Here is a 26,511-nt window from a genome sequence, read left to right as displayed (position 1 = left end):
AGAGGGAGAAGGAGGCAGGAAAGCTCTTGGTGGTACAAACAGGTCTGGCCTGAGCAGGACTGGGGGCCATCAGCCATGCACCTGACTCATATGGCCATGTCCTTGGGCACCCAATCCACACCACAAGGTGTCCCCCAGTCCCAACCCCAGTCCCAGTGCTGGGGACTTCACAATGCCCAAACCTAGCTCGTCTCTCTGCCTAGACCTCCTCCACTCCAAGAACGGTCATAGAAAACAGGAATGGTCTGGAGTGGGTTTAAGGAGACTTTCCCTGAGGAGCAACCATGGGGGCCGCTGATGGCACCAGGGGTCCAACATAATGGGCTTTTGATGCCAACCTCCCCCCCCCCCGGAAAGGGCCAGAGCCACCGCTGGGGATTACCATTGCTTTGGGACCATCTTCTGAGTCGGACTTGGGGAACCTGTCATCCCCACACTCCTCTGTCCCTGAAGACAGTCTTTTTCTCCTCTTGCTTCTTCTCTCATGGGTGCTTACTGGGGCTAAAGGGGACATCTCCAAGGAGCTGCGGGACACGGTGTCCACACCCCTGATGGTGAGGGCCTGGAAAAGGTGGAAGAGGGATGACTTTGGTCATTGAGACTCTGTGCAGCCTCAGGCTACGGCAGGCCAGACATCTCTCAGTATCTCACTTTCCCCATCAGGAAGTAGACTTGCACACTTAACTGCCGACAAGGGTATCATGGAGACATGAGCTCAAACAGACCCAGGATATTCTGACAAAAATCAAAGTCCAGGGAAGAGGAAATAAGTGGCTGAGGTGGGTAGCTCTTGGAAGAGGGAAGTGTGAAGGACAGTTGAAGGGGGAGAGTTGATAAGCAGAGGAAGTGATAGAACTGGAGGGCAGGAGATCTTCTAGAAGCTTCCGCTGGCCCAGACTGGTGCTGAGGGTGGTGGCCTGGGGCAGTGAGAAGAAAGTGGATGTCTAACAGCTGGCTCAGTAGTTAGCCTGCAGCACCTGTGTGTGGGGCTATGGGTAACCAGTGCTGCCATGCTTACTTTCTGAGCTGGCTCAGGCCTCCAAACTTGACCTTCCTCATCAAGCTACCAGAAGGCATCCCTTGACTAGGATAAACTCAGTGCATGGACAGGTGGTTCTCTTTTATTCAGCATGCACTAGGCTCCTTTAGCAGGAGCTACCACCTCTACCCAGAGGGCACCATTTTCTCTCAGAAGACACCATGGTCAGAGGGAACCCTTCCCTCAGCAGGCCTCACACTCACAGTGCCCACCTGTACCCAGTGTGGACCATTTTCACCTATCAGGCACCTCATGAACAGGCACTGTCTTTACCCAGGTACCAAATTTTTACCTGGAAGACACCATCGTCACATGAAATATCTTCACCCAGCGGATGCCAGCTTCCAGCAGGAACTGCCTTTCATCTAGCAGATGCCATACTTAAAGAGGTACCAGCTTTACCCAGCATGCCTCACATCCACAGACACCAGCTTTACCCAGCATGCATCACACTCGCAGACACCACCTTTACCCAGCACACACTATGCTTACAGGTACCAGCTCTGCCCTGTAGGCAGCAGGGTTATAAGCACTGGCTTTATCCAGCAGGACCTGCCTTTTATCTAGCAGATGCCACGTTTACAGGTATCAGCTTTACCCAGCAGGCACCAGCTTTACCCAGCATGCACCAGGTTTATAAGCACCAGTTTTGCCCAGCAGGTTTATAGGCACCCACAGTTAGGAAAGGGCTTGGCTTAGAGGCTCCTTGGCTGGTGCTCACCCACCTCATGCTCTTTCTTGAGCATCTCCATGGCCTCCTGGAAGCGCTTTTCTTTCTCCTCGGTCTCAGCGATGGTGGCTTGGTTTTGCTCCTCGTAGGCCATGGCAACCACAGCCAGGATCAGGTTCACCAGGTAGAAGGAGCCCAGGAAGATGACAAGCATGAAGAAGATCATGTAGATCTTCCCTGCAGACCTCAGGGTCTGGGGGAGTAAGGCGATAAAGGTTATTTTCACTGGGACCCCTTCTAGGTCATGGTCATGGAATTTCAAGTTGTTCAGTCTGCCTGTGCCAAGGGTTCAAATGGCCACAGCCTGGGGAGGGAGTAGAGCATATCCTATCTCTAGAGGTAAGTGTCCTAACCTATAGAGCAGAAGGACCTACACACAGGGGATAGTGTCACACCCACAGAGGGAGGCAGAGTGTTCCAATCAATAGAAGAAATGTTGCATGCATAGAGGGGACTATGCCATCACATAGGGTGAAATGTTGCACTCCCAGAGCACAGTGTCCCACAAAGAGGGATGAATACTTGTTTACCAGCAAAGTTTCTTTGCTGTGTCCCATCCCTTAGACACAAGGTCCCTGTCTCTTTCTCCTTTAGTCTCCCCCAGCTCTTGCCAGTGGAGAAGCTGCTGGGGCCACTTCTGGCTAATCACCTGTGCATCCTGGTCCCTGATGTGGGTCCCCAGCCTGTTCCTGGTGTTTCTGCTGCCCGGGCACCCATGTACCTGTTGGTAGAGGCGCTCCCAGCAGTCCTGAGTCATTAGGCGGAAGAGTGCAAGGAACGCCCAGGCGAAGGAGTCAAAGCTGGTGTAACCATGGTCAGGGTTGTCCCCTGCCTTTAGGCACCGGTAACCCTCAGGACATGTCCTGTAGTCAGACACACAGACTCTGTTCCATGCTGTGAGAGCCCCACCCCCCACCAAGATGCCCCCTGGGCCTGACTCTTATCCCTGGGCAGCCCAGCACATGCCTGGGCTGAGTTCCACGAAATTAGTCCCACACTGCTTGTCCTGCTGCCATGACTTTTCCTGCCGTGCCTCCCCCTTGGGACACCATTTCCATCTTTTCTCTACCCATCTGTATTCATCTTGGCCTTAATCCATCTCCCTTCTGCCCACACGATACCCATCCCTGCGGCTTATGTGAATGACCTCTTCCCTCACGGAGGAAGTGCCAAGGGCCTGGCTCATGGTCTTTTCCTCTGGCTGTTTACCCCACGGGGAGATGAACACAGAGCTGGTATGTGGTGCAGATAGGACGGTGAGGCTTGGGGGAACAGTACAGAGCTGAAGAGCATGGAGACCAGGGCAAATGCCAGGCCACGGGCTTGAAGGATGATGCGGGGGTGGATGGGCCGGGGCCTGGCCATGTCTGGAGAATGTGCCCATTTGCACGACGGTGCACACAGGCGGAGTGAGGCGGACTGATGTTTCACAGAGCCAGATGGGACAGCCTCTCTCCCAAAGATGGACCACTGGGCTGGACTCACGAGTGTGAGAGACAGAAGGTTTGGGGAAGGGGACTTGGCAAGCGGGAGGAAACAGCCTCTGTGCCTTGCTCATGTCCTAAGACCCTCCAGACAATCTCTTCAGCTACAAGAAGGGCTGAAACTTCCTACCGAGATATGTGGGACTGCAGCCCCACAGAGCCCCTCCCTCCCCAGACTCACCTGGGGTCTGGGGAGGGAGGGTCCCGCCCTTCCCCAAACAGTGTCACGGTCACACTGATTCAGACCCCATCTGTACAGAGCCCTGGGAGCTGCCCGTGATTACGGGGCATCTCTGGGCACCCCACTAAGGCTGCAGGTGTGAGCTCTGCTGGCCCTGAGGAGAATTTAGGCTGCTGGGGAAAGCCACACTTACTCCTGACCCAGAGGACAGATGCATAGGGAAGGAGAGAAGACTGGAGTGGAAGGGGGCAGCCCTGGGGGGCTTCCATGAGGGAAAAAAGCCAGGATTGGGCTGGCAGGAGGCCCTGGGCTCTGTCCCCCTCCCTGCAGATCTGAGCCCCCCCTGTGGTGGGGGTGGGGTGACAAGATGCCAGGCCCCAGCAGGGAACAGAGGCAGGGGAAGGCCTGCGGTCAAGGGCATAAACCGAAAGCACAGTCAGCTGAGAAAGCACCGAGGAGCGGGGGCCCTCGCCTGCCGCCCTCACCTCACCTCACCCTTGCTGGGTGAGGTGGCCCTGGGGGGCGGGTGCCACATACCCGGCATCAGAGCTGTTCCCACACAGTAACACGTCAGAGGTGCCATTCTTCAGCAAGTAATTTCCTGAAAGAGGAACAACCGATGGTGAAGGACATGTGTGGCCCAGACTCCCGGAGTTTCCGCGCTGTGCCCAGGCCTCTGGGGAGGCAGAGATGCCACTGGTGGTCTCTTCTCTGCCCCTGTCCTGACCCCTACCCACTGCCTGGCCAGGCCTGATGCAATTCCAGCTGCTTCCCCGGCCTGCCTTCTGCTCCCCCTCAGACATTCAGCTGCCAGCATCCCCCCAGCTCCCACAAGACTCAGGAAGTCCCCACAGGGAGCTTCTGTACCCTGCCCTGAGCCACTCAGGAGGACACCCAGGGCCAAGAGAGGCTCTGAACCAGGAGGCAAGGGTCTAGGCATCTTGGCTACTGAGTCCTAGCATGGTCTTGGCAGGCTACTGCCCAGCTCTGTCAGGGTCCACTTCTTCTTGCAAGAGGTACAAACTATGGTCACCGTGGTGATACTGTGGCCTGCTCAGACAGGGCTGGGGCTGGACTCGGTGACAGATGGAGCACCCAGTCCTGTCCCTTACCCTCTGGTCATCACCCACCACTACTGGCCTTAGTTTAAGGCAACAGTTCTCAAACTGTGGTCCCTAGCCCAGCGGCAGCAGGAAATCAATGGGGACCTGCTGAGAAAAGTAACTTCCCGAATGCTGCCCCAGAGCTACTGACTCAGGAACCCGGGTGGTGCAGCCCAGCAGTGCTTTCTGGAGCCCTCCAGGTGACATGTGGTACATTCCAGGTACATGCGGAAGTTCTGGAACCACTGCTCTTTGGCCACAGTTGAACCATAAGCAAATGGAATCCATGAGTTGTGGTCTGTTTCTTTTTCCAGCGTGGACTACTGTTGTAGGGAAGAAGCCCTAACTTCAGAATGTCCCTGGCCTGGAATCTGGCCTTACACCACTATCTACCTTTGAATCAGACTGATGGCATTACTTAAGAGAGGTGCTGGCCATCAGCCGAAAGCAGAAAACCACATATCAGTGAAATGACAGGAGCAGCTCATGTGATTTGTACAATCACTGAGCTTGCTCTGACTCTCTCTTGGGGTTCTGGGGGGCATGTGCATGGGATTAACATTCTGGCAGGGAACACAGAAGCTGAATGCACCATCCCGTGCCCCACAGGTGGGACCTGCTCTCTGCAGCCTCACAGATTACCCCAGCGCCATGTCCCATGCCCGCCAGCACTCCTTCCCAGGCAGGTAAGCTGGTCTTCTCCCCATGCCTGATTCTCTAGCGTCCATCCCCGCCTCTAGCCACGGCAGCTGCCATCCCTCGTCTGCCTCTCCAGCTAACTCCATCCTTCCTTCTCCTCAAGTGTCCAGCCATCTAGCCTCAGAACTCTTGAGGGCAGGCCCAAAGTCTGCTCCCCTTCTGTCCTCTCTTAGAGCTCCAAAGGGTAGGGGCTGGAATCCCTGAGCAAACCTTTGGGTCTCCAGGGGCTCAGATAGGGCTTGAATGGCCACTGGGAGGAGGTCTGACCTCTAGTGAGGCCCGTGTGGCCTTATAAAGCCCTGCCCAGGCCACAGAGTGAGCCTGCACCTGGGTTGTTGAGGTAGAGGTCCAGTGACTCCCAGACTAGGCCATCAGCCTCCACAGAGCCATTGGTGTCGTTGAGCGTCGTGAAGTTGCGGACACACTTGTGCCTCAGGTTGCCCATGAAGAGCTGCAGGCCGATGAGAGCAAAGACACTGAGGCAGAAGACTGTGAGGACCATCACATCGGCCAGCTTCTTCACAGACTGGATCAGGGCCCCCACGATGGTCTTCAGACCTGGGGAAGGCAAGAATGAGCAGGGGGGTAACCACAGGCCCCGTGCTCCCTGCTCCACTGGGTGGGGGCCGGGCCTGAGGGGGTGTTGGGAGAGGTGGGCAATCGTGAGGTGGGGGCAGGTGAAGGAGGCCTCTCTCAGGTTTTCCAGACCAAAGCCCCCATTTCCTCTATCACTGAGATTGCGTCCTGATTCTCCCAGGGGCAGTCAGAAGGGCCCAGGCCTCTTTGCTCTCCACTAATCACATAGGAAATGGGAAATACTGTTTTCCTGAGGAAGAAAATGCTCAAAGCCTGTCCCCGTCTGGCTGGTCCCAAGGTAGACCTTTAAATGTAATCTGTGGGAAGGACACTGAGTTCCAGGCCCATTCTCAGGCAATGGAATCTCCCTTGATCCTTGAAACAGGGAGAGACAAGCCATTCCTGGTAGAGGAATGTGGTGTGTTCTTGGAGGACAGTGGGGGTGGAAATCAGGAGGTCTGGCAAGGGTATGGTGGGTAATGTTCTAAAGCGACTGCTCTGGCTAGGGGCCTCCTTTTGGAAAAGCTTCAAAGGCAGGGAAGGGGTTGACCTGTTTTGCATTTTCCTCCCCTGCCCTGTCTGTCTGGGACCCATCCCCTTCCAACCCATTCCCAAAAGCCAAGGCCATGGTGTGTTAGTTGCATGGCCCAGCTCCCTGCAGAAGCTAGCACCACACAGCGAAGTGATAGAAAAGCACGTGTAGACGCCTTTGGTCTGACACTGAGCTATTGTCCTATGACAAGTCTGAGCAGAGCATTGGGAGGAAGAGGGCTTCTCTGCCAGCAGCAGAGGCCTGCCTCCTGCCCCCACGCCCCACCCCCCAACCAAGCGGCCAGATCTCAGATTAAGCTCCATCCATCCATCCATCCATCATTCAGCTGGTTAATGTGTTAGGAGCACCTGTGGTGGCCGTGCCCACAGCTGCTGTGCCCATGACCTCGAGACAGGGAGGCAGCAATGGGCAACCACGGGATTGGGGAGGAAGTCCTCCCACTGTGCCCCAGCACTGCTGCCTGCCCACAGCTCAGAGGCACTCAGTGTACTCGGTAGAAATTGTCCTGGCAGATGTTGGTAACTGCCCTGGGCAGGTGTGAACCCTGCAGGGGTCTGGGCCTGGAGAGGTGGTGGCGGTAGGATCCTTATTCTGTAGCTCGGCATACCCCATCTCTAGCAGAGGTTTGAGGACCCCATCAGTGAGCACACTCTGGTTCTGCTCACCGGGCCTGGAGACCTGGCCCGTACTGTATGCGGCAGGGAGCACAGGGCAAGAGGTGGTGGGCGGCCAGCTCTGCCTCAACTAGCATCCAGTTCTAGGCCCCTGTGAAGCCCTTCCTGGCCTGTGGACATCGTGTCCACAGGGACAATCAGTTGGTGAGCACAGATCCAGTTCTTTAAACATTTCTCATACTGATGAGAGAGCTCACTTCTGGCAAGAATGAGTCCAATGAAGTAACAGGATTTTTTCAGGAAAGACCCAAGAAGGGAAGGCTCCTGGGCATCAACTGGGAAACACTCCAGCCACTGAAATTCTAACAGGCTGGGTGAAGAGCCCTTGGGAAGCAACCATTCTGATTTCCTTCCCATTTTGTGGGAGAGAAGACCGAGGTCTGGAGAAGGCCAAGGCTCTTTAAGCCCCAGGTCAAGGGACACTTCCTCTGGGGAGACTTCCATAATGCTGACCACAACATTTTTCTAACGACCACTTTCAGGGTCTGCTGTCTGCTTCCTCACTGGGTTGCTGGCAGCTTTGAAGAAGGCCTGGGTTGAGGCTGGCAGGCTTCCTCCTTCACTCCAAGAAATATTTTCCTTTGCTAGCCTTTCTTATAAAACAGACTGAAACTTGCCTTTTCTCAACTGCTGTGGTCAGTGTGCTTCTCTAATCTTGTGAGCAGATGATGTGAGGTTGTCCCTGGGACCTTAGAGGATAGACCTTGAGAGCTTCTAAGCATGTCTGTGTGCATCCAGGCCAATGACAAAACCTGTCTCAAAGGAGGTGACTGTGTGCACTGGGGGCAGACTGTCCCACTTGCTACGCACTCTTAGGAGGGGTCTGGGGCACTGGCAGGGAGCACATCCTACGGGGTTCAGAGGCTAGGAGGAACGTTCTGAGGCTCGGTTTGAACACAGCATAAGTGGATGGGGGTCCTCTTCTAAGATAATAACCCCATCAGGGGAGAGACTGAACTCCTCCAGAGCAGGGCCCACGGCTTTCCACATCAGGAGTGGATGCAGCCATCAGCTTCATTTAAATCTTCCCTCGGCTCTGACACCTCCCCAGATCGGTGGTATATACAACCTGTCTCCAGCTGCCTTCTTCAAAGAAGGGCCTTTTCCGGTTCTGAGTGTGGCTGCATTCAGAAAAGGCTCTGGAAGGAACCTCGGGGCACTGCTCTGTGGGCTGTGAAATCATAAGCCTTTTGAGAGCGTTCCTGGATGGCTGGGGTAGGCCGGTTTTCTAGAGAGGCTGCCCGAGCTTGGATTTCCCGGGTGCAATTGCCAACATCTGTCAAGGAGAATTGCTTCCCGAGGCTACCATGCACGGTCCACTACACCTCCACCGCGCCATGCAGCGAGGGCTGGTAGACGCCAAGGCCCGATGACGCCTGTCCGCAGAGTACACTGTTTTACAAAATGGGGCTGTGGCGGCAGCTGTGCCCTTGTCACCACAGGGGGCCCAATGCAGGGACTGGGCCCTCCGCCCCGTGGGCCTGTGGTTTCCCTCAAACTCAGTTCTTTGGTTTCCTTATCAGAGCGTGATGCTTCTGGCCAAAGCAATTCACATATAAGCTTTCAGCTCTTCAAAGCCCTGAGTTCAGTTTGGGAAGGACTTCACCATCTTGGGAAGAATTGGGGTTCAATCCAGGACATGCCGTGGGAGCTGTGTGCCCCCCAGCATCTGTGAGGGTGGGCTTTGATGGGGAGGACAGCCCGAAGCCCCTCGTGAGGCTTTGAGGGGATAGCCATGTCCGCCGACAGCCCCCACAGCCGAGCTCTGGGAAACGTATTCTGGTGACAGGCACCTTTGGAGGTGCCTTCCCAAGGGCCGCCTTGGGCCCAGCTGGCTGGGAAGGCCTGAGCGTGTCCCTCCGGCCTTGGCGTTTAACCTGATTTTTCACCTGAAATGACTGATATAGTTTTCAGGGCCCGGAGGACTCGGAAGGTACGTAAAGCTGAGACATTGCCCAGGTCCACAAATTCAGTTGTGTATCTGTAACAAGGGAAAGTCACACACGAGACAGTGACAACACGCCAGTAGAAGACACACGATGGGGGAAGGGGTGAGGGGAGACAGAGAGAGAGTCACTTGTAGCTGAGATCTGAGAGGCAAATCTGGGCATCTTACCTGGGATAACTGAAATAGTTTTTAGAGCTCTCAGGACTCTGAAAGTTCGAAGAGCCGACAAATTGCCTAGTTTTATATTTTCTGATACATACCTGCAGAATTAAACCACAGTTATTGGGAATTACAAGGCAGCACCTCAGCCTGCCCTCCCCGACCCGCCCAGTCCCTCTCCCCCTCCCACAGGGAGGGCTGCCGACAGCCCAGGGCTCCCTCCGGCTCTCTTCCTCCTCTCTACCTTCCTGACATCGGGCCCTCGGTGAGATGACCTAAGGATGTCCACACAGGAAGCCCCCACACGGGAGGCGGCTCTCTCAGTGAGGTGCTCCTGATGGCTGGGTGGCAGAGGAGCCAAGGGGCATTCTGGTCCCAGCTTTGCTCTGCATCTTCTGTCATCTGTGATCAACTCGTGCCTGGTTGCCCCAGTATCTGGTTGAGAGCCTCACACAGGTGTAGTAAGGTCTCTGAAGGCTGAGTCCCCCAACTCAGTCTCATTCTAAGACCTCCGGAGACCTCCAAGGATGGTCCTAGTTCTTCACAGGAGGAGGGACCTCAAGAGTGAGCAGCCCTCTAGGTCTGCTGGGGTTCAAGCGACCCTTGGCAGAGTAAGTGGTCGAGACGTTCCAACCTACAACTGGGACAGTCACCCATCTGTAGTCTTCACAGGCACGGGAGGAAGGAGTTGGTCCCTGGGGAGAAGGGAGCTGCCCAAGCAAGTGTGAGGGTGTGTGTGGATGGGCCACATGACCAGGATGTCTAAGAGCTGGGTGGACAGTGTGTGACCAGGACCATCGGGACAGTGGCAAGTGACTGGTGATATTTAACCAAAGATTTCACATCCAGGGTACATGACATTTAAGCGAAGGCCTCTGATGTTTAATAAAGGACAGTGGACTCAGGATGTCTGGTTTTTAACCAAGTGTGTTGGACCTGGTATCTGAGTGACATCAGACCCAGGATTGCAGACCGATGAAGCTGGACAAGTGCCAAGTGTGCACTGGGGGCACTCACTGCTAGTCAGTCTGGACCTCCAGGACCTTCCATTCCTCGTAGAATTTCTGAATCTGCTTTCAAGCTGTGGGTATTTGCAGGGAAGGACTTGGTAGGCTATGTCAAGGGACTCAGTATCCTGGAGTCAGCCGGGTCCTACCTTGTCCAGCTCTCTGACTGGGTTGACACCAGATTCCTCTGTGTCTCCTCATGGGGCCCTGTGGACCATGCCTGCTCCCTCCTTACTCACCACACACCTGCAGAGATGAGAAGTCAGCAGACACATTCTCAGAGCTTTTCTTCTGGCTACACCAGATCCTTTTTGTGGTGTGGCTTCCGTTCCTTCCCCTGGACTCACTTCAGCTTGTAAACTTCCGATGGGGAGTAGATGTCACCTCCCTTATTCTGGCCCATATACAACTATTAATTTGGTTCAAGCTCCCTCTCTGCTTTTGTTGGTTATTCCATCCTCTGTGATGACTCAGATTCTCAAACCTCTGTCCCACATTCTTCTTTCAGGCTTTACTTTCCATCTGGATATGGGGTTGCCACAAGACTTTCAGGTTTATCTCCGAACGTTGCTCATGTTGCCATGAGACACAAAGCCATGGGTCCAGCCTGCAGTGTCCCTGGGCCCCATTTTCTGCTGATGGACCAGTAAGTGTGGCCTGGGACAGCAGTCTTTCTACTCAGGACACTGGTTCCAAGAGTGTCTCTTCTGGTCCCAGGGAGTGAGTAGAGCACTGTGCACATCAGAGGGAACCAACGGTCCTTGCTTTTCCCTTCTTGTCCCTTGCAGACCCTGTCTGTCCCCTCGCATCTCCAGGGAAGCCCTGCCTGTCTGAAGCTTGGACTCTGCCTGTCTCTGCCTGTCCCAGGGCAGAACTCGCCTTCCTACATCCTCAGGCTTGCCCTCCATTCATGGTCCGCCTCCTCAGCAGCTGGTACTGAGCACAGAGGAGCCAAGATCCCAGGGTGTGTGCTCCTAGCAGGCTTGCAAGGCCAGCTGAGTGGCTGAGAACAGGAGCAGGGCTGGTGGTCACCCATGAAGTCACGACACATGTGGGAGAGCAATGTTGAGGAGAAGGAAGTCTCAAAGGTAAGATACAGGGCTGGGTGAACGGTTGGCGTGTCCGTGACCATGGCGTGTCTGTGACATGGAGGCTCCTGCCCTTTTAGCTGATTCGGAGTCTTTGGCCTGGCTGCTTCCCACATGGGGGCCCTAGACACCCCAGTGAGGCCTCTCCTGGGGCTCCAGGATGTGTGGCCGGAGAGACCCTGTATTTGGCAAAGGGCCAGGTTTGGGACTGGCTGGGTTGGGGGTAGAGAGAGCTCTGCCCCTGTGAGGCTGGCAAAACGTTCCTCCAGGCCATTGTACTTCTGCACACCAGCCCCAGGGCAGGGGAAGCCCTTCTGGAAGCCAGAGGAATCTGGAGGAAGGGCAGACCCCCTCTTCCTCCACCCCCATCTTCCTGTGCAGCCCTCCTATTCAATGCAGCCGGAGCCTCCCAGGCTGCTGGGCATAGAGGTACAGCCCACCCTCTCCTCTCTGCCCTCCCTCCTTTCCCCTCCAGGTTCAGTTTCCATAACAACCCCAAGAGGTGGGAGGCTGTGCTAATGGGCAGGTAATGCCCAGCTAGGGAGGGGCCCTGGGAAGAACTCTGGCTGGAGGGTTGCCTGGCAGGCCTCCTGGCAACCCAGACCCTCCTACAGTCTCTATGTTGAGTGGGAGGGGGGATCAGGTGGGAACCTTAGACCTGGCGTGCCTCTTGAGCAAGGGGACCTGTTTTAGTTTCAGCAGGGCTGCTGATTCATTGCACAAATTTGGGCAAGAGGCAGGCTCTCTCGGAGCCTCAGTTCCCCATTTGTAAAATGGGGGAGGGGGAGTTTCATTGAATCAACCACTTCTGCCACCCAAGGCTCCCTCAATTATTTTAGAAGCCCCCGCCCCAACACCTTAAGGAGTCATTTGACCATAGGAGGATGCATTTCACTGCACTACGAGGGCACCACTGTTCTCCGAAGGCAGGGACACCTCAAATCAGAGCTGCCAGGCCAGTCCAGCACACAGCAGATCCCTGACATTCCAGTGGGTCCCTGCGCCCCAGGGGAAGCAAGTGCCGTTTCCCGGAGATGCTCAGGAACTTGGAAATGGTCTGCTGGCCTCTAAGGCTCTGTTCTGCTTTGTCACACCTGGTTCTGGTCCAGAGCAAAGGCAGGCAGGCAGGCCTTGGTGAGGAAAGCACACCTGCTTTGTGATTCCAAGCGGAAGAAGCAGTTCCCTGTGGATTCCCATGGGGACTGAGACAGAGACTCTCTCATGGGATAAGACAGCAGGACTCACTAAGGGCCTGAGGTCATTCAGATCATCTTCCAAAGACCTACAGTTAGGTAAGGGACCCAGGGTCTGGGAGCATCCCTGCGGTGGACACAGTCCTGCTCGGGCTCCAGGATGGGAAGTAGGAAAGACACAGGCAGATGCTGTGTCCTGTTCTGCCACAGCCCCCTTCCTGTGACACCAGGCCCCCAGTGGCTCAAAGAGCACTTCTCCCCTCCTGTAGGCACTCCAGAGCCTGGGCCTGGCGTAACACTCCTGCCCCCTTCCAAAGTCAGTGCAATGTCCTTCCTCTGTGTGGAGAGGTTTCCTTCTCTCCTCAAGAGTAGGAGCTTCCCTACTCCGTGTTCTCAGCTGATGAACCCACTTCTTACCATGAAGAAAATACGAGTGATCAGAACAGAAATTCTCTTCTTTCATCACCGACTCTCCCAACCCACCTGAAATTCTGCCTTCCCTGCTCTGACGGCCAGAGTTCCATGTGGGCCCTAGATTCCTGGCCCTCAGGCCAGCTCAAGGGCTTTGCTCCTGCAACTCACCCTCCTCCACCATCAGGCCTTCTTCTCCCCTGCACCGCATCTCCTTTACAAAGACCCCTCTAGTGGTGCTCTGCCGTCTTCCCCACCCCCGGCATCCTTGTTTCAGTCCTGTTTACAGCTAACCCCACAAAGTGCATGTCTATACTTGCCCCAGTCTCTTGAGCCCTGTCTAATTAGGTGTCTGTACCCCCATGTCGGGTCAAGGCAATCAGCGGGGTCACGGTCATCTCAGTGGCATCAAGGTCATAGGCGGTGTCACGTCTCGGACTGCCATGGTCTATGCCTTGGATTTCTTCAGCCTTTTCAGGGCATCTTTCAAGGGTAGCCACACTCAACCAGTCCCCAGTCCAGGCTTTTCTCCACCTTCCATAGCGGTGCCCTCTGGACTTCTCGGCTCACCCCTTCTTCTCCGACCTCGAGATGTTGGAGCATCCGAGGTACAGTCCCCAGGCGCCATCCCTTCTCTGGCCACGCTCACTCTAGATGATTCATTCATCTGGTCTCCTGGCTGCCAGTCTCATCTGCACCCTGATGGTTTCTAAATATATATCCCTAACTCGGACCTCTTTCCTGAATTCCAGATTGGAATATCCAGTTGCCTATTCCACATCTCACCCTGGATGCTTTCAGACTTAATGCATTCCAATCTAGTTGCTCAAGTCCCTTCCTCCCTCGGCCAGCTCCTCCTGTCAGCCTCCATGTTAACAAACGGGAACTCTGTTCACCCAACTGCTTAAGCCAAACCCACCTTGGGGTCTCCCGTCAGCCCTACCCTTAAAGTACATTCAGAATCTGACCATGTCCCTCAGCTTCTCTACTTAAACCCCAGTCCCTACCACCATCTCTCTCCTGGCTAGGAAAATAGCCCCTCAGCTGCTGGGCAAACTTATGATACATAGCTCAGGTCTCTTCACTCCCTGCCTTTCAACCCCTGATGGCTCTCTTCATGGCCCTCAAGGCCATAGGGCTGTCCCCCACCACCCTGCCTTCTCTCTGGCTACACTCTCCCTTGCTCACTTGGCTCTGCCCAGGCCTAAGTCTACAACGGCTTTGGGCAAGTGGCAGTGTCTCTCGGAGCCTCAGTTTTCCCGCCTGTAAGGCGGTGGGTTGGTGTCAGCTCACAAGCAGAGTACCGAGAAGCAGATGTCCTGATGCATTTTCTAACCAGTGGACTCTCCCTCTCACCGGAAAGCACCCCATCAGCAGGGTCTGGCTGCCCGCTCTCCCCTCTCTTCCCCACAGCATGGCTGAGCTCATAGCCAGGGCTGCTCATGTCCTGGGTGAGGCAGACCTTGTCCGGCATGAATAGGTACATTTAGTGAATCCGAGAATCCTACAAAGCAGGCGCTGAACTGAACCTCCAACACCACCGAGGCCAGCACTATCCTTCCATGAGTCAGGGAAGGATACTGGGCAAAGTACTGGGCCCACCAGCTCCGCTCCCTGCCAGGGTGTGGTGCCCAGGCCCGCACACACATCAGGCTTCCAGAAAGGGTTTGATGGCTGAGCCCAGGCCACAGCTCCCACTCGGGAGGCCCACCCTGATCAGTCGTTGCCTCCAGAACGCAGCTTCTGTTGTGGACACATCCCGAGGGGAATGCCTCAACCCAGTCTCAGCGAGGATCTCTTTCCAGACAAGGACACTGCATGGCAGCAGGCCGGGGATATTCCCATTCACTCTCTGGCAGGCTCCTTGTGGGTCTTTGGCATCTGTTTTGTCATCTGTAAAATGGGGACAAGGGCTCTCCATCCAGGATACCTCACTGGATCATGCCAGTGACCAGGTGCCTTAGAATGTGCCAAAATATGGAGTGCGTGAGTGGAGAGAGCAGAGGTGCTGGTGTGCCCGGCGTGGGCTCCTGGGGATGCCCAGTCACTTCTCCAGGCTCCTTGTCTTTCCTGCTGACTCATTCTTAATCACCTTAGAATCTAGGTCATTGATCACAGTGCTCCAGAGATCTGGGGCTGTAACACTGGTTTCCCACCGTGGAAGGGGTAGAGGATGCTATGCCAGAATCTTAATGGATTCTGAGCCCAGGGCTGCACTGGGCCACTGCTGAGCGAGCGGGCTTGACTGCCATGGCCCACCAGGAGGGGCTGGGGGCCTCCATCCTGTCTTCCTCTTGCCATAGCAGTGAGGCGGCTGCTCCCCAGCCATATGCAGCCCGCAGTGAGGGGGTGAGAAGGCCTGGTGGCGCAGGGCCAGGGAGGACGCCCACGTCCCTGACTGCGGCCTGGCGAGACACAGTACGGCGCAGAGAGCAAGGTACTCACGCCATGACGATCACACTGAAGTCTAGCCAGTTCCACGGGTCCCGGAGGAAGGTGAAAGCATGCAGGCAGAAGCCCCGGGCCAGAATCTTGACAAGAGACTCAAAGGTGTAAATGGCAGTGAAGGTGTACCTGGGAAGAGAGACCCGCAGGGCTTTTCAGGGAGGCTGCAGCCCGCAGGCCAGGTTGGCCAGGTTCCTCATGTGCGTGCCTGAGCCCTAGATAGCTCTGCTCTTAAGTAGCCCTCAGGCCAGACCCTTGGCCACCCCCCCTGGCCTAGCTGGAGGCTTGGTCCAAATGTGGGACTAATTACAGCATCTTTGCTGTAAGTCGATGCCGTAACATGATGACTCAGCATTGCTGAGCGCCCACCATGTGCCCCTCTGACCTTTCCATGTTCCCTCTTGTCTTGGTGTAAGAAGACCCTCGACTTCTCTCCTCACTCCAGCCCTGGGGGCCATGTACATGGGCATATGGTGGTCACTGGGTCTACCCTGTAAGGATGCTCAGATCATGTCACTCCCTCATCCTTGCTGGTGGTTCCTCAGCAACTAGTGACAAGAGCATGGTGTATTCTCAACTACCTACAGGTGGGTGGGTACAGCTGTCTCCAGTGCACTGGGGAAGGGGGCTGAGGTTCTAATGCCTGAGGCTGGGTGGGGTGAAGAATCGTGATGCCTAGATGCCGGGACCCTGAGCTGCTTCCTTCATCCCCGCAGTCCTGGGCGAACGCAGAGACCCACAAGGCAAGCCACTTTGGTAAGAGAGGCTGTCCCTGACATTCCGCCAGTTCCCTGAAAACAGGCACCACGCGCCCCAAGGGGCTATCGGGTCTGTTTGAAACTTAAGGGTACCGTACTCTCATTTGAGAAGGATGGACTGGAAGCTGTTTTCTGAAATTGAGCAAATGGTCCCAGGAGGCAGCAGAGGGAGTAGTGAAGTGGGGACACCCCTGGACCATGCCCTACTGGACAAGATATGCCTCCAATTTCCAGCTTCCTGTCCCTCAAAGGGGGACAGTGGTTGTCCCCCAAAGGGGGACAGTGGTTGTCCCCATCCTATGGTGCCGCCCGGAGGGTCAGAGGAGATGTGGTTTACTATTCCACGGCAGCGCCCGGCAGACACTAAGTGCTCGGTAAGTCAGAGCCTTCCTCAGCCAGCTCAGTGCTCTTTAGGGTGGGTCAGGAAGGAATCTCCCACTTGGCCAACCTGGAGAGCTTCCTCCCTTGAGGACATCGCTCAAGGTAAGGAGCCGGTGGGGCCAAGAGTGGCCAGAGAGGGAAGGGGCCAAGCCAAGGACCCTCCAGGTGGGTGAGTCCTGCCGGTGACTTCTGGGGTGACTTTCGGGGCCACGGTATGGGACGGAAAGGGAGGGAGGGAGAGGCCAGCCACAGAGGCCCTGAAGATACTCACTCGACGTACTTGGTCCAGGGTGGAGGGTCGTGCTGGGCCATGAACACGCAGTTGGTCAGGATGGTACACATGATAAGCATACTGAACAACGTGGCGCAGAGGTCAAGGAAAGCTGCGTGCAGTGGGCCGGCGGGCGGGCCACTGGCGCCTGAGGGTCCTGCCCTTGCGATTGTCACTGCCATGCCACCGCCTCCATGTACATGGGCATATGGTGGTCATTGGGTGACCCCCCCCATGAGGTGGGGGATCCAGGGCCCAGGCCCTGCCCACCTCTCCCCTCCTCGGCACTTGCAGCAGGAGCCCTGCCCTGCTCTGAAGTCCCTTCAGGGACCAGAGAGCTGACATGGCACCATTTGCAGAGTTCCACCTAGGGTCCGTCCTGGAGGGCAGGGAGGAAGACCCCCAGAGTAGAGCAGTTTTGACCCACAACCTCGTGGGAGGGAGATGGGATTTGGAAACTGCTCCTCAGGGGCCAGTTGCTTGCAGGGAGAGGAAAGCCCTGGCAGTGGGGCTCCCAGTTCTTTCCCCTACTTCCCCCGGAAGGCTCCTTACCTTTGATCTAGGACCTCTCTGAAGGGTTCTGCTGTCCCAACAACCCTGAGGATGCAGGCGACGGCTCCTCATACTGCTACCTGCCCTTTGCACATGCCCCACCTAGTGCTCTCCTCCCCATCCTTCAAGAAACTCCTTAGCAGGTGCACCGCCTCTGAGCAGGGGCACCTGCCCTTGCCCCCTAAGCGGTAATGCCCATCTGTTCCCCATCAGAAGGGGAGCTCTTCAGATGTTGGGTCTTGGGCATCCTTCTGGGCCCCTGACCTTGAACTGAACTGCCCCAGGCCTTGGTTCATCCCTAACTTTCTGGCTACCTTCTCTGCTGCAAATGAAGCCCTGACTGACCTCCTGGCCTCTCTCACCACCACAAGACCTACAGGGAGCAAGGGGGCAGACCCTGGAGCCATGGAGGGACTAGGGCAGGGGACCCCTAAGGGGCCTGAGTCAGAACGGGAAACACTCGGCTGCTCTCTCAAATTCCCTCCCCAGCCCAAGAAGAGAAGCTGGGCTTCCTGCCCCTTGCGGCTGCCTCCAGGCTCATGGCGACGTGGTCCCCGGCCCCAGACCTGTGCAAAGCGGCAGCCCACCTGAGATTCCCTCTGGCTGCCAGGGAGCTGAAGTAATTGAGCCCTAGGGGCCTGCCTCTTTCCTCCCTAGCAGAGCTCCTCCGATTTCTAAGGCCTGGCCCCGCCTCAGGTCTGAGTGCAGTCAGCCAAGCCGGGGTGCAGACTTCTGGGAGAGTGTGGGGCTGCTCCGGCTGGGGAGGGAGGAGAGGTGAGTGAGGCCTCTCAAAGAATGCAGGCATGAGACCTCCACACTTCTAGTCCCCCTTCTAGGGAACTGAGGGAATTAAGAAATAGCCTGCCAAGCCCCACCCCCAGTTTATAATGAATTCTCCAATTTCTCACCTGAGATGAAAGAGGATCAGGCTTTGGGAACCTCCCTCAGTTAAAGCAGATGGCTCCAGGAAGCCCTGATTCCTGGTGGGAGGACACCTCTCGAGGCATGGGGTGTGGCTGGGGGTGGGGGGTGGAGGGAGCCTGCGGGGGGTGGGGGGGGGGGGGGGGGTGGGGTCCCTCCGCTGGAGAGCTGCCCATCCCTCTGCCTGTGGGCAGGTCTCCCTGGCTAACCCGACTCCCTTCTCCCTCACACATGGCCCATGTTCCTCACACCCAGACTCTGTGCCAAGGCTGTCCTTATTGGTCAGACAGTTAACTTGCCCCTCAACCAGCTTTATTCACTAATCTCCCACCTGATCCACTACTGGGGATCCCAGGTGATTCCTGAAATATGAAAGTAATGACCCTAAGAGTAAATATTTATTGAGCCCTTCCTAGGTGCCAGGCTCTGCTCTCTGTAACCATTAACTAATTCAATTCTCCCAACAACCCTATGTGGGGTCAGTGGAGGGGAGGGACTTTGTCTCCATTTTGGACCTGAGGAGACTGAGGCACAAGGTCAGGCTGGAGATTCCTACAGCCGGTAGAATAAGAGCCCTCTCTCCTCACCCCGCAGACAACCGCATTCGAATCCTGGACAAGCACAAGTGTTAATTTATATGACAAAAGGGATTTGTGGATGTGATTAAATGACGGGTCTTGAGATGGGATATCACCTTGAATTGTCCGGGCAGGCCCCGTGTCAGCACAGGCTCCTTCTAAGCAAAGGAGGTAGGCAGGACGGTTGGCAGTGGAGCCTTGTCTGTGGGAAGAATCCCACAAGCGGTTGCTGACTTCACACACGGGGCTATCCTAAGCCAAGGAGTCCACACAGCCTCTAGAAACTGGAAAAGACTAGGCCCAGAGTCTCCCCTGGTGCCTCCAGGGAGGAACGCAGCCCCGCCTAAACGCCCTCAAGTGAGACCCTCCTGGACTCTTGACCTCCACAAGTGTATGATGCTACATTTTGTGGTTTTAAACCACTATATTTGTGGTGATTTGTTGAAGGGGCCACAGACTGTCAGTACAAAGCCGGTCAATGGCCTGGCCCTGCTCCGAGCCCCCGCCTCCCAGCGCAGGCCCCCCTACTCTGAGCCCTGTCTCTGCATGAGAACACCAAGGGGTCATCCTCCTGCCTCCAGACAGAAGGTCTGGGGCAAGTCACACTGCCTCATGGGTATTGCTGCCTCATACGTGGTCTCTGTTACCCACAGGGCAGTAAAACCAATGAGTGAAAGGCTTTGTAAAGTGTGTGCACACTGCCACCCTGCCGGGGTGGAGGTTAGGGGATGAAACTGTCATTTTTTTTTTTTAAAGATTTTATTTATTTATTTGACAGGCAGAGATTACAAGTAGGCAGAGAGGCAGGCAGAGAGAGAGAGGAGGAAGCAGACTCCCCACTGAGCAGAGAGCCCGATGCGGGGCTCGATCCCAGGACCCTGAGATCATGACCTGAGCCGAAGGCAGAGGCTTAACCCACTGAGCCACTCAGGCGCCCCTGAAACTGTCATTTTTAAGAACAGACCTAAAGAGCATGTGTGCTCGGCCCTGGGTGGGAGACAGGGAGGGAGGAAACAGTTCCAAGATGGGACATTATGAGAAAACGGGCCTGCCTAGGGCTGGGCAAGAGGCTTCCTGGAGGAGGTGTTTAGACAGGCACCCAAGTCTGGACAGGGTTCCTTTAGCAATCCATCAGCCTGCTGGTCACGGTGAAGCAAGCTGGGCTGCCTGGGGAGACCCCTCTCAACAGCTCTCACTAGAGCGAAGAAAAGGCCCCTGGCAGCAGTGGACAGGCTGCCTTGGACCAACAGACGCGGCTGGAGCTCAGGTGAGTTGAACTCTGGCATCAAGACTTAGGGAAGAGCCAGAGAAGACGGCTCGCTCTTTGGAATGCTGCCAGCCACGGTCTGCGTCCCATGGTGGGGAATGACAGGAGCTGCCTGCCTGGGTTCTGGCTGTTTGACCAAAGGCAACGGCTTAGGGGGAGGTGCAGCAAACCCTAGACTGGGAGCTGCTTGACCACTGGAAACCCTGCCTGGCTCTCCCGAACCTGAGGACCACCTTTCCATTATTCTCCATCACTATGTGTGCGTGTTCTCTTCCTGCCTACAGGTGCCTCCAGTCCACGTGACTCTGCTCAGAGCATCCCTGGGTCCCCCATGGAGCCCGGCAGGCAGCCAATACCGGAGAGATGAGTCAAGTGCACTCCATCCCCGGGCACACCTGTTTGCACTGCCTGGCAGTTTCAGGCCAATGACTGAGCTGGCCCCATGTGTGGGCAGAGGCAAAGGCCAGCTCTCTAGGTCTGAGCTCTGCTGAACATCTTCAATCCTGTCATGTCATTGTCCCCAAACACCCACTCCCAGCCTCATGATTAAAATGCCAGCAAGGACTGCCTGCATGGGTGGTGGGGAATGCCTTAAACTTGGCCTGCCTAGACTGCCTGTCTTTGGATCCCGAGAAGTCAACAACAACAACAACAAAACCTCGAGAAAAGAAGGGATGCTGTGGGGGGCATTTTCATCTATGTGTGTCATGCAGTGAACATGCACACACACGCACACAAACACACACAAACATGTGGTTTGATTGCCCATTTGAATCTGCTAGAGAAACGTGGGAGGATTTTGTGAACAGACCCTGTGCACCCAGGAAGGCAGAAAGCTTCTCGGCGTGAACGTGATGCCTCTCTGAATGTGACTGCAGCAGAATTGGGAATTCAGTTGGTTTCTTTTATTTAATCCTGGCAGGAACACATTCTGCAGGATTATAACAAAAATACATTGGAAAAAAATAATTCTACATACCCATATTTACTTTTTAGGCCACTTCCCAGGGATGCTGAACAAGCGTGGCACTCAGAGCAAAGCTGAGCGGAATTACGGGGCACTTGCTAGCAGATTGCTGGGAATGCCTGCCTCATTCCTAGTGAGTGGGTTTTCTTCCTTGAGAGCAGGGGCCACCCTCCTGCCCCTTGCTTTGTTCATCTCTGCCCCCTGACCCTTTCCAAAGGGCCGAGCCCCAAAGGGCACCCATGGGTGGCTCAGAGGTATCTGGGTGGATATGAAAACATAAGCCAAGCATGGAACAGAGTTTCAGTTTGGCAGAAATGCTAGATCTCTGCTGCAGGGCAATATGCACATAAAATCCACATAAACACCACTGCACCCTACACTTAAACGTGGTCACAACAGTGAATTTTATGTTCTGTGTTTTTTTTTTTTTCCTCACTACAACAGAAAAGAATGTAAGCAGAGTGCAAGTTCACTACTCAGAACACGAAATCTGTATGCAGATTCACAGTGACTGCTGATGGGCACGAGGCTCCTTTTTGAGGTGATGACATGCTCTGGAATTGGATAGTGGGGATGGTTGTACCACCGTAGGAATATACTAAAATCCACTCAGCTGGACGTCTCAAAACAATATGTTGTATGGTATGTGGATTACATTTCAACTAAGAAAAAAAGAAATACACGAAGAGTTTGTGGATTCCTAGGCTTCACACTGGAGCTTCTGGTCTGGAAAGGGCCAGGAATCCGCATTTTGAATAAACTACCAGGTGAGCCGTAGATGACCCTCAGAGACCCACACCTGGAAACACCTGTCCAGGGAGCTGTGTGCGAGGATCGCCGGGCCCTCGAGAAAATGCAGGTCCTGGGGTGGGGCCTGAGACTCGGCAATTCTTACGAGATCCTCAGGCTGCTGTTGCTACTTGTCTGTGTGCCACACTCTGAATGGCAAGGACCTCATATATCTAGACCCTTCCTCTCCCCACTGCCCCCGAGCCCACTAAGGGGCGCTATTGAGGGCCATCAGAGTGCTTCCAATCCCTGGCAGCTGGAGGATCCAGGCAGCCCCTGGGAGCCCACTTCAGGGCCTCAACCATGGCAAGCCACCTCCCTGGGGCAGCTGCCCTGGGGGACACAGGCCAGCTCTGAGGCCTCAGGGTCGGTCGTGCCCTGAATGGGGGTGGGGGTGGTGGCGGGGATGGGGAAGCAGGGGGGACACCAGCAGCATCGCACAGCCTCAGTCACTGCTCAACGGACCCTCTGGCCAGGCTGTGGGCGCCAGTGCTTCCCAACCACCTCCCTGGCCTCATCTGGCCACCCCCACCCAGGGCCCAGCCCAGGGCCCTGCAGGAATCCTGGGGCTGCCGCTGTATCCCTGGAGGCGCCCAGCTGCCAAACAGTGTTGGGTTGGTTAGATACCTGGAGGAGAAGCCCCAGGTGGGAGCCGGAGCATGCTTTCAGGGAGGCCACGCCCTTGGAGTGAGGGGGAGACCAGCTCTGAGCTGGAACGGAGGCCGGCCTTGCCTTCTCCCTCTGCGCTGTCCTCACCAGCCGGCGCCTACCCGCTGGCAGAAATGACAACTATTCTCGTAGCTGTCTTATCAGTCTGAGGGGATGGTACAATTCCCAAGAGGGCAAAGACAGGGTCTTGTTCAGCTCCATGCACCCAGGGTGCCCTGCAAAGTGCTGGGTGTCTCCAAGGAGTTTAGAAACAGTTGCAGAATGGCCCAAAATTAAATCCAGAACTACCCTTGCCTCACAAAGGAAGACACAGCTAGGAAGGGCAGGCTGCTCCCTGAACGGAACCGCGCCCCTCAGTGTCTGTCCACTCTAGAGACCTCTCCGAGGCTGCCACGGCTGTGGCTGTACGTGGGACTTTGCCTGGACACACACATCTAGCGAGCCCTGGGGGAAAGGCAGGAGTGAGCCGGAGGCGGGGAGAGAGGGTCTGCATGCAGAGAACAGATTTGGCACTGAGCTCTTCCAATTAACCCCTGGGGTGAGGATTGGGCACTGGGGCACAGGTGAGTGGAGCCTGGAACGGGCATCCCTCACCCCCGCCTGGCCAGGAAAAGCCCCTGAGCTGTCAGCATCTGTCTCGGTGACTTAGCTCCTCATGGGGCGGCTGTTTTCCTGAAGCCTCCAGCCCTGCTCAGAGGTTAATGGGTCTTTGACTCAGCCTCGGAAAACGTCCATCCAGAGAGGGGATGGAGGGGAGGGCCTTGGGGAGCTCTATCAGGCTAGCCTGCTGCGCCCACGGCTAATCACTCTGCAGAGCCCAGCAGCACTGATTCGATTAATGGCCCAGCCAGCTGCCAGCCAAAGGAAGGCTGCCCAGGCTGGCACCACGAGACACAGATGCCTCTGACTGCATCCGGACACCGGCCTCCTCACCCTCCCTACCGCTGCCTCCCCATCTGTGGGGCCCCCTTTCTGAAGTCCACGGAACAGCAGTGATTGGGTGCTGGCGTCCTGTCCCACATCCCACGCGGCCTGAATGAGGCCCCCTTCGGGCCCAAAGGCCAGTCTGTCCCTTGTCACTACTCCCTTCGGGCCCAAAGGCCAGTCTGTCCCTTGTCACACTGCAGCACTCCCAGAGCGTTCCTCCGCAGCCGGCAGCTTTTTTAGGCTGTGGTTTATATAATTTAATGCTAACCAGAGTTCTTTGATAGAACTCTGAAACTGCAAACATTTCGTCAACACTTAATCAAAAAGCAAGTGTTGCCTCCCTAGAAGGGTGCCCACGTGTGAAAAAAACAGACGTCTCTTTACTGGAAAGTGGTTTCTCCTCAGCCCAGCCCTGATGCCCTGTTTGAGGTCCCTGCGCGGGGATGGGGAGGCAGTGGCAGGGGACTTGGGAGCCAAAGCAGAGCCAGGGGACATTGGCAGAACTCTTGTCTTCTGGGATCCTCAATAACCTGGCTGCCAGGGTGCTTCTCTACTGAAACTGGGTTTCCCAAACTTTCACGTGCCCAAGAATCCCCTGGGATGTTGCTGAAATGCAGACGCTTATTTGGCAGGTCCGGTGCGGGGTCCAAGGGCTCTACATTTCCGACCCGCCACTAGGCTATGACCGTGATGCTTGGGTCTTCAGAGACCTGCACCATTCTTAGCCCCAAACACCCTGCCCACTCCGTGTAGGGCCCGGAGGAGACACCCAGCAGGGACTCACTGCAAAGGATATGAATGAACCAGAATCTTCACGGCAGCTCTCCGGACAGGGTGGAAGGGACTGAGGACATACAAGGCATTGGTGGCACTGAACCGGAAGATGGTCTTGCCTTTATTCAGCACGATGAAGGTCTGTGGACAGAGAGCGGCTTTAAGTTGGGGTGGTGGCCCCTAGGCCCCTGTACAAGGAGGATTCTGGGGGGCAGTGGTTGACTCAGAACCCTAGAACCCTTCCTAAGGGTGGAGTGGGAGGAAGAGAGGGACAGAGAAAGGCAGAGGGCATGGAGAGGGCAGGTCAGTGGCCCCTTACGGTGTTGCCTGTGGCTGTAGTGCCTGTGGCTGTAGTGGGATAAGGTCAAGTTTAGGGGAATGTCAGGTTGGGTGGGACTTAGTTCAGTTTCAAAATGACAGGCTTTGGCCTTCACCTCGATCCTAATTGTTACTTCCAGCTGTGACCAACCATGACCTAGACCCACCTACCCTGATGGATCCCAGCTTCCAGACTAACTCTGACCCCACCCCAACTTGCATCACTTGAACCAGGTTCAAGGTCTCTTCTCCCACCTCTGCATATAGACTGGGTGGGCTTTCCCTTTACCCACACACTCACACCCACTCCCATCACACAGGAGACAACCACACCTGTCCCCAGGCTCTTGGTCTCTGAAATGCACGGTCACACACACACTCAGGCACCTAGTGATACAGACCCACAGGACTCACACTTGCCCTGGGAGCACTGACCCTGTCTGCCCTCTGGCTTTTTCCCAATAATGAGAGCAACCACCTTCTTCCTCTGTACCTGCCCTGGGCCATGGTTCAAGTATTCTTGATCACAGGGATAGAAAACAGTGTCCCTGACCCAGCCCACCCTTGACTCCATCCTCAAATGCAAACCCGCCTTCCTCCAGCAGCGAGGCCTGGAAGAGTGGGCAACCAGCTGGGGACCAGGCCTCTGTGGGAGCGTCGTGTGCCTGTGGTTTGAGCGGTGAGGCCGGGGCAGGGCACCCAGATGGGGGAATCCAACTCCTGGGTGGAAATCCCTGCTGGGAGGGAGCCCGAGTCACCCTGCCTCGTGGACAAAAGCAACTTGGTCTCCCTATACTCAGAAGGACAACAGCAGAACAAGCTCTCTTCCCACCCTTCTGAGATTTCCCTTTCGCCTTCACTGCCCCATTGCCAGCCTGCAAGGCCCAGGAGCTGCTGCTGCGGCCGCCGGCCTGAGCTACCTAGGCACAGCCAGGCCCAGTGAACCCCCTGGGCTACACCTGGGTCCACATGCTATGCTCTGGGGTCCAGCTCCAAATCATACACCCTGCAGGATGGCTGGAGTCTGCCCAAGGGGAAAGTCTAACTACAGATGACCCCCATAGCTGGCACTCCCCAAGGAGGCAAGATTTCAACTGTGGCTGCCTGCTCCTTCTCTTCTAACACCAAACATTATCAGGCTGCGTGATTCTGGCTTTTATTCGGGAATAAAATGAAAATGATTAGAATATAGATCCCCAGTGACTCACTCCCCCAAACCCAGGGAGCCCGCCCCAAACGCAGCCCCATATGGAGGCGAGGCCCTCTCCCTGTCTACTGCACTGAGAGGGGAGCTGCAGGAAGGTGTGGGCAGGGAGGTGGGCGGCAGTCACCTTTTGGGTGCTATAGAAGGGGTCCAGGTCCTCCAGGGGCTCCCCGATGAGCTCTCGGGGCGGGTTGCCATAGAGATCTGGCAGCTTTTTGGAGGCCTGCAGGTCCAGCTGGGGCCGGGGAGGCTCCTCCTCGGGCAGCCCTTCTCGGCTCTCCTGTGAGGCGGCTGAGCCTCGGGCTTGCTTCTCCGCCATGCGTTTCTCGATGGCCGCCAGGGACTCCCGGGTAAACCTGCGGAAGCTGCTGGTGCCCCGAGGTAACAGGAAGTCTGCCATCTTCTCATCCTGCTTCTGGGGCCCAGGCAGTCCTCGCGTGGCCTGTGGGGAAGCCAGAGAACACGGGCTGTGCAGGTGGAGGGAAGGACGCAAAGTTTGCAGAGAGGGTCCCGGCCACAGTCCCCAACATCTCCAGAGGCACACCTCGCTGGTGCTGGCCTGGGCAAACCCAGTGTCCTCAAGGCTGCGGGCTCTGTGTGGGGATGCACAGGAGGGTCCCTTTCCCGTCCTAGCGAGCACATTTGATGGCAATTAGTCAAGAGTGGCTGTGTCACTGAAGTCCTTTGTTCTGCCCCACTCAACACAAAAGGGAACACTTGCCCTTGTGGGTTCCTGAACCGAGCCGAATGAAACACTTCCTACAAAGGTGATGACTCTCTCTGGACAAGAAGGGACACTTGCTGGGGCAGGGCTGGGACCTGTCATCTTTTTGTCCCAGGGCCTT

The 26,511-nt window shown here is 55.9% G+C and overlaps 1 protein-coding gene across 1 annotated transcript in view; it reads right to left on the bottom strand.

Annotated features, from left to right (window-relative positions):
* SCN5A (sodium voltage-gated channel alpha subunit 5) overlaps positions 1–26,511 on the bottom strand; it is a 91,000-nt gene that overhangs the window by 48,702 nt on the left and 15,787 nt on the right. The window contains exons 2-11 of the mRNA XM_059390533.1: positions 25,794–26,108; positions 24,167–24,285; positions 16,701–16,790; positions 15,291–15,419; positions 9,156–9,247; positions 5,564–5,794; positions 3,972–4,035; positions 2,491–2,632; positions 1,765–1,962; positions 383–562 (exon numbers count right to left, since the gene is read on the bottom strand). Of these exons, the coding sequence (XP_059246516.1) occupies positions 383–562; positions 1,765–1,962; positions 2,491–2,632; positions 3,972–4,035; positions 5,564–5,794; positions 9,156–9,247; positions 15,291–15,419; positions 16,701–16,790; positions 24,167–24,285; positions 25,794–26,066 (1,518 nt within the window). The 5' untranslated portion in view covers positions 26,067–26,108. The remainder of the gene's footprint in view (positions 1–382; positions 563–1,764; positions 1,963–2,490; positions 2,633–3,971; positions 4,036–5,563; positions 5,795–9,155; positions 9,248–15,290; positions 15,420–16,700; positions 16,791–24,166; positions 24,286–25,793; positions 26,109–26,511) is intronic.

Source organism: Mustela nigripes, chromosome 2, assembly GCF_022355385.1.
Source record: "Mustela nigripes isolate SB6536 chromosome 2, MUSNIG.SB6536, whole genome shotgun sequence".
Taxonomy (NCBI): Eukaryota; Metazoa; Chordata; class Mammalia; order Carnivora; family Mustelidae; genus Mustela; species Mustela nigripes.
The sequence above is the reverse complement of the archived record's forward strand: the minus strand, read 5'-3'. Positions and strand labels throughout refer to the sequence as shown.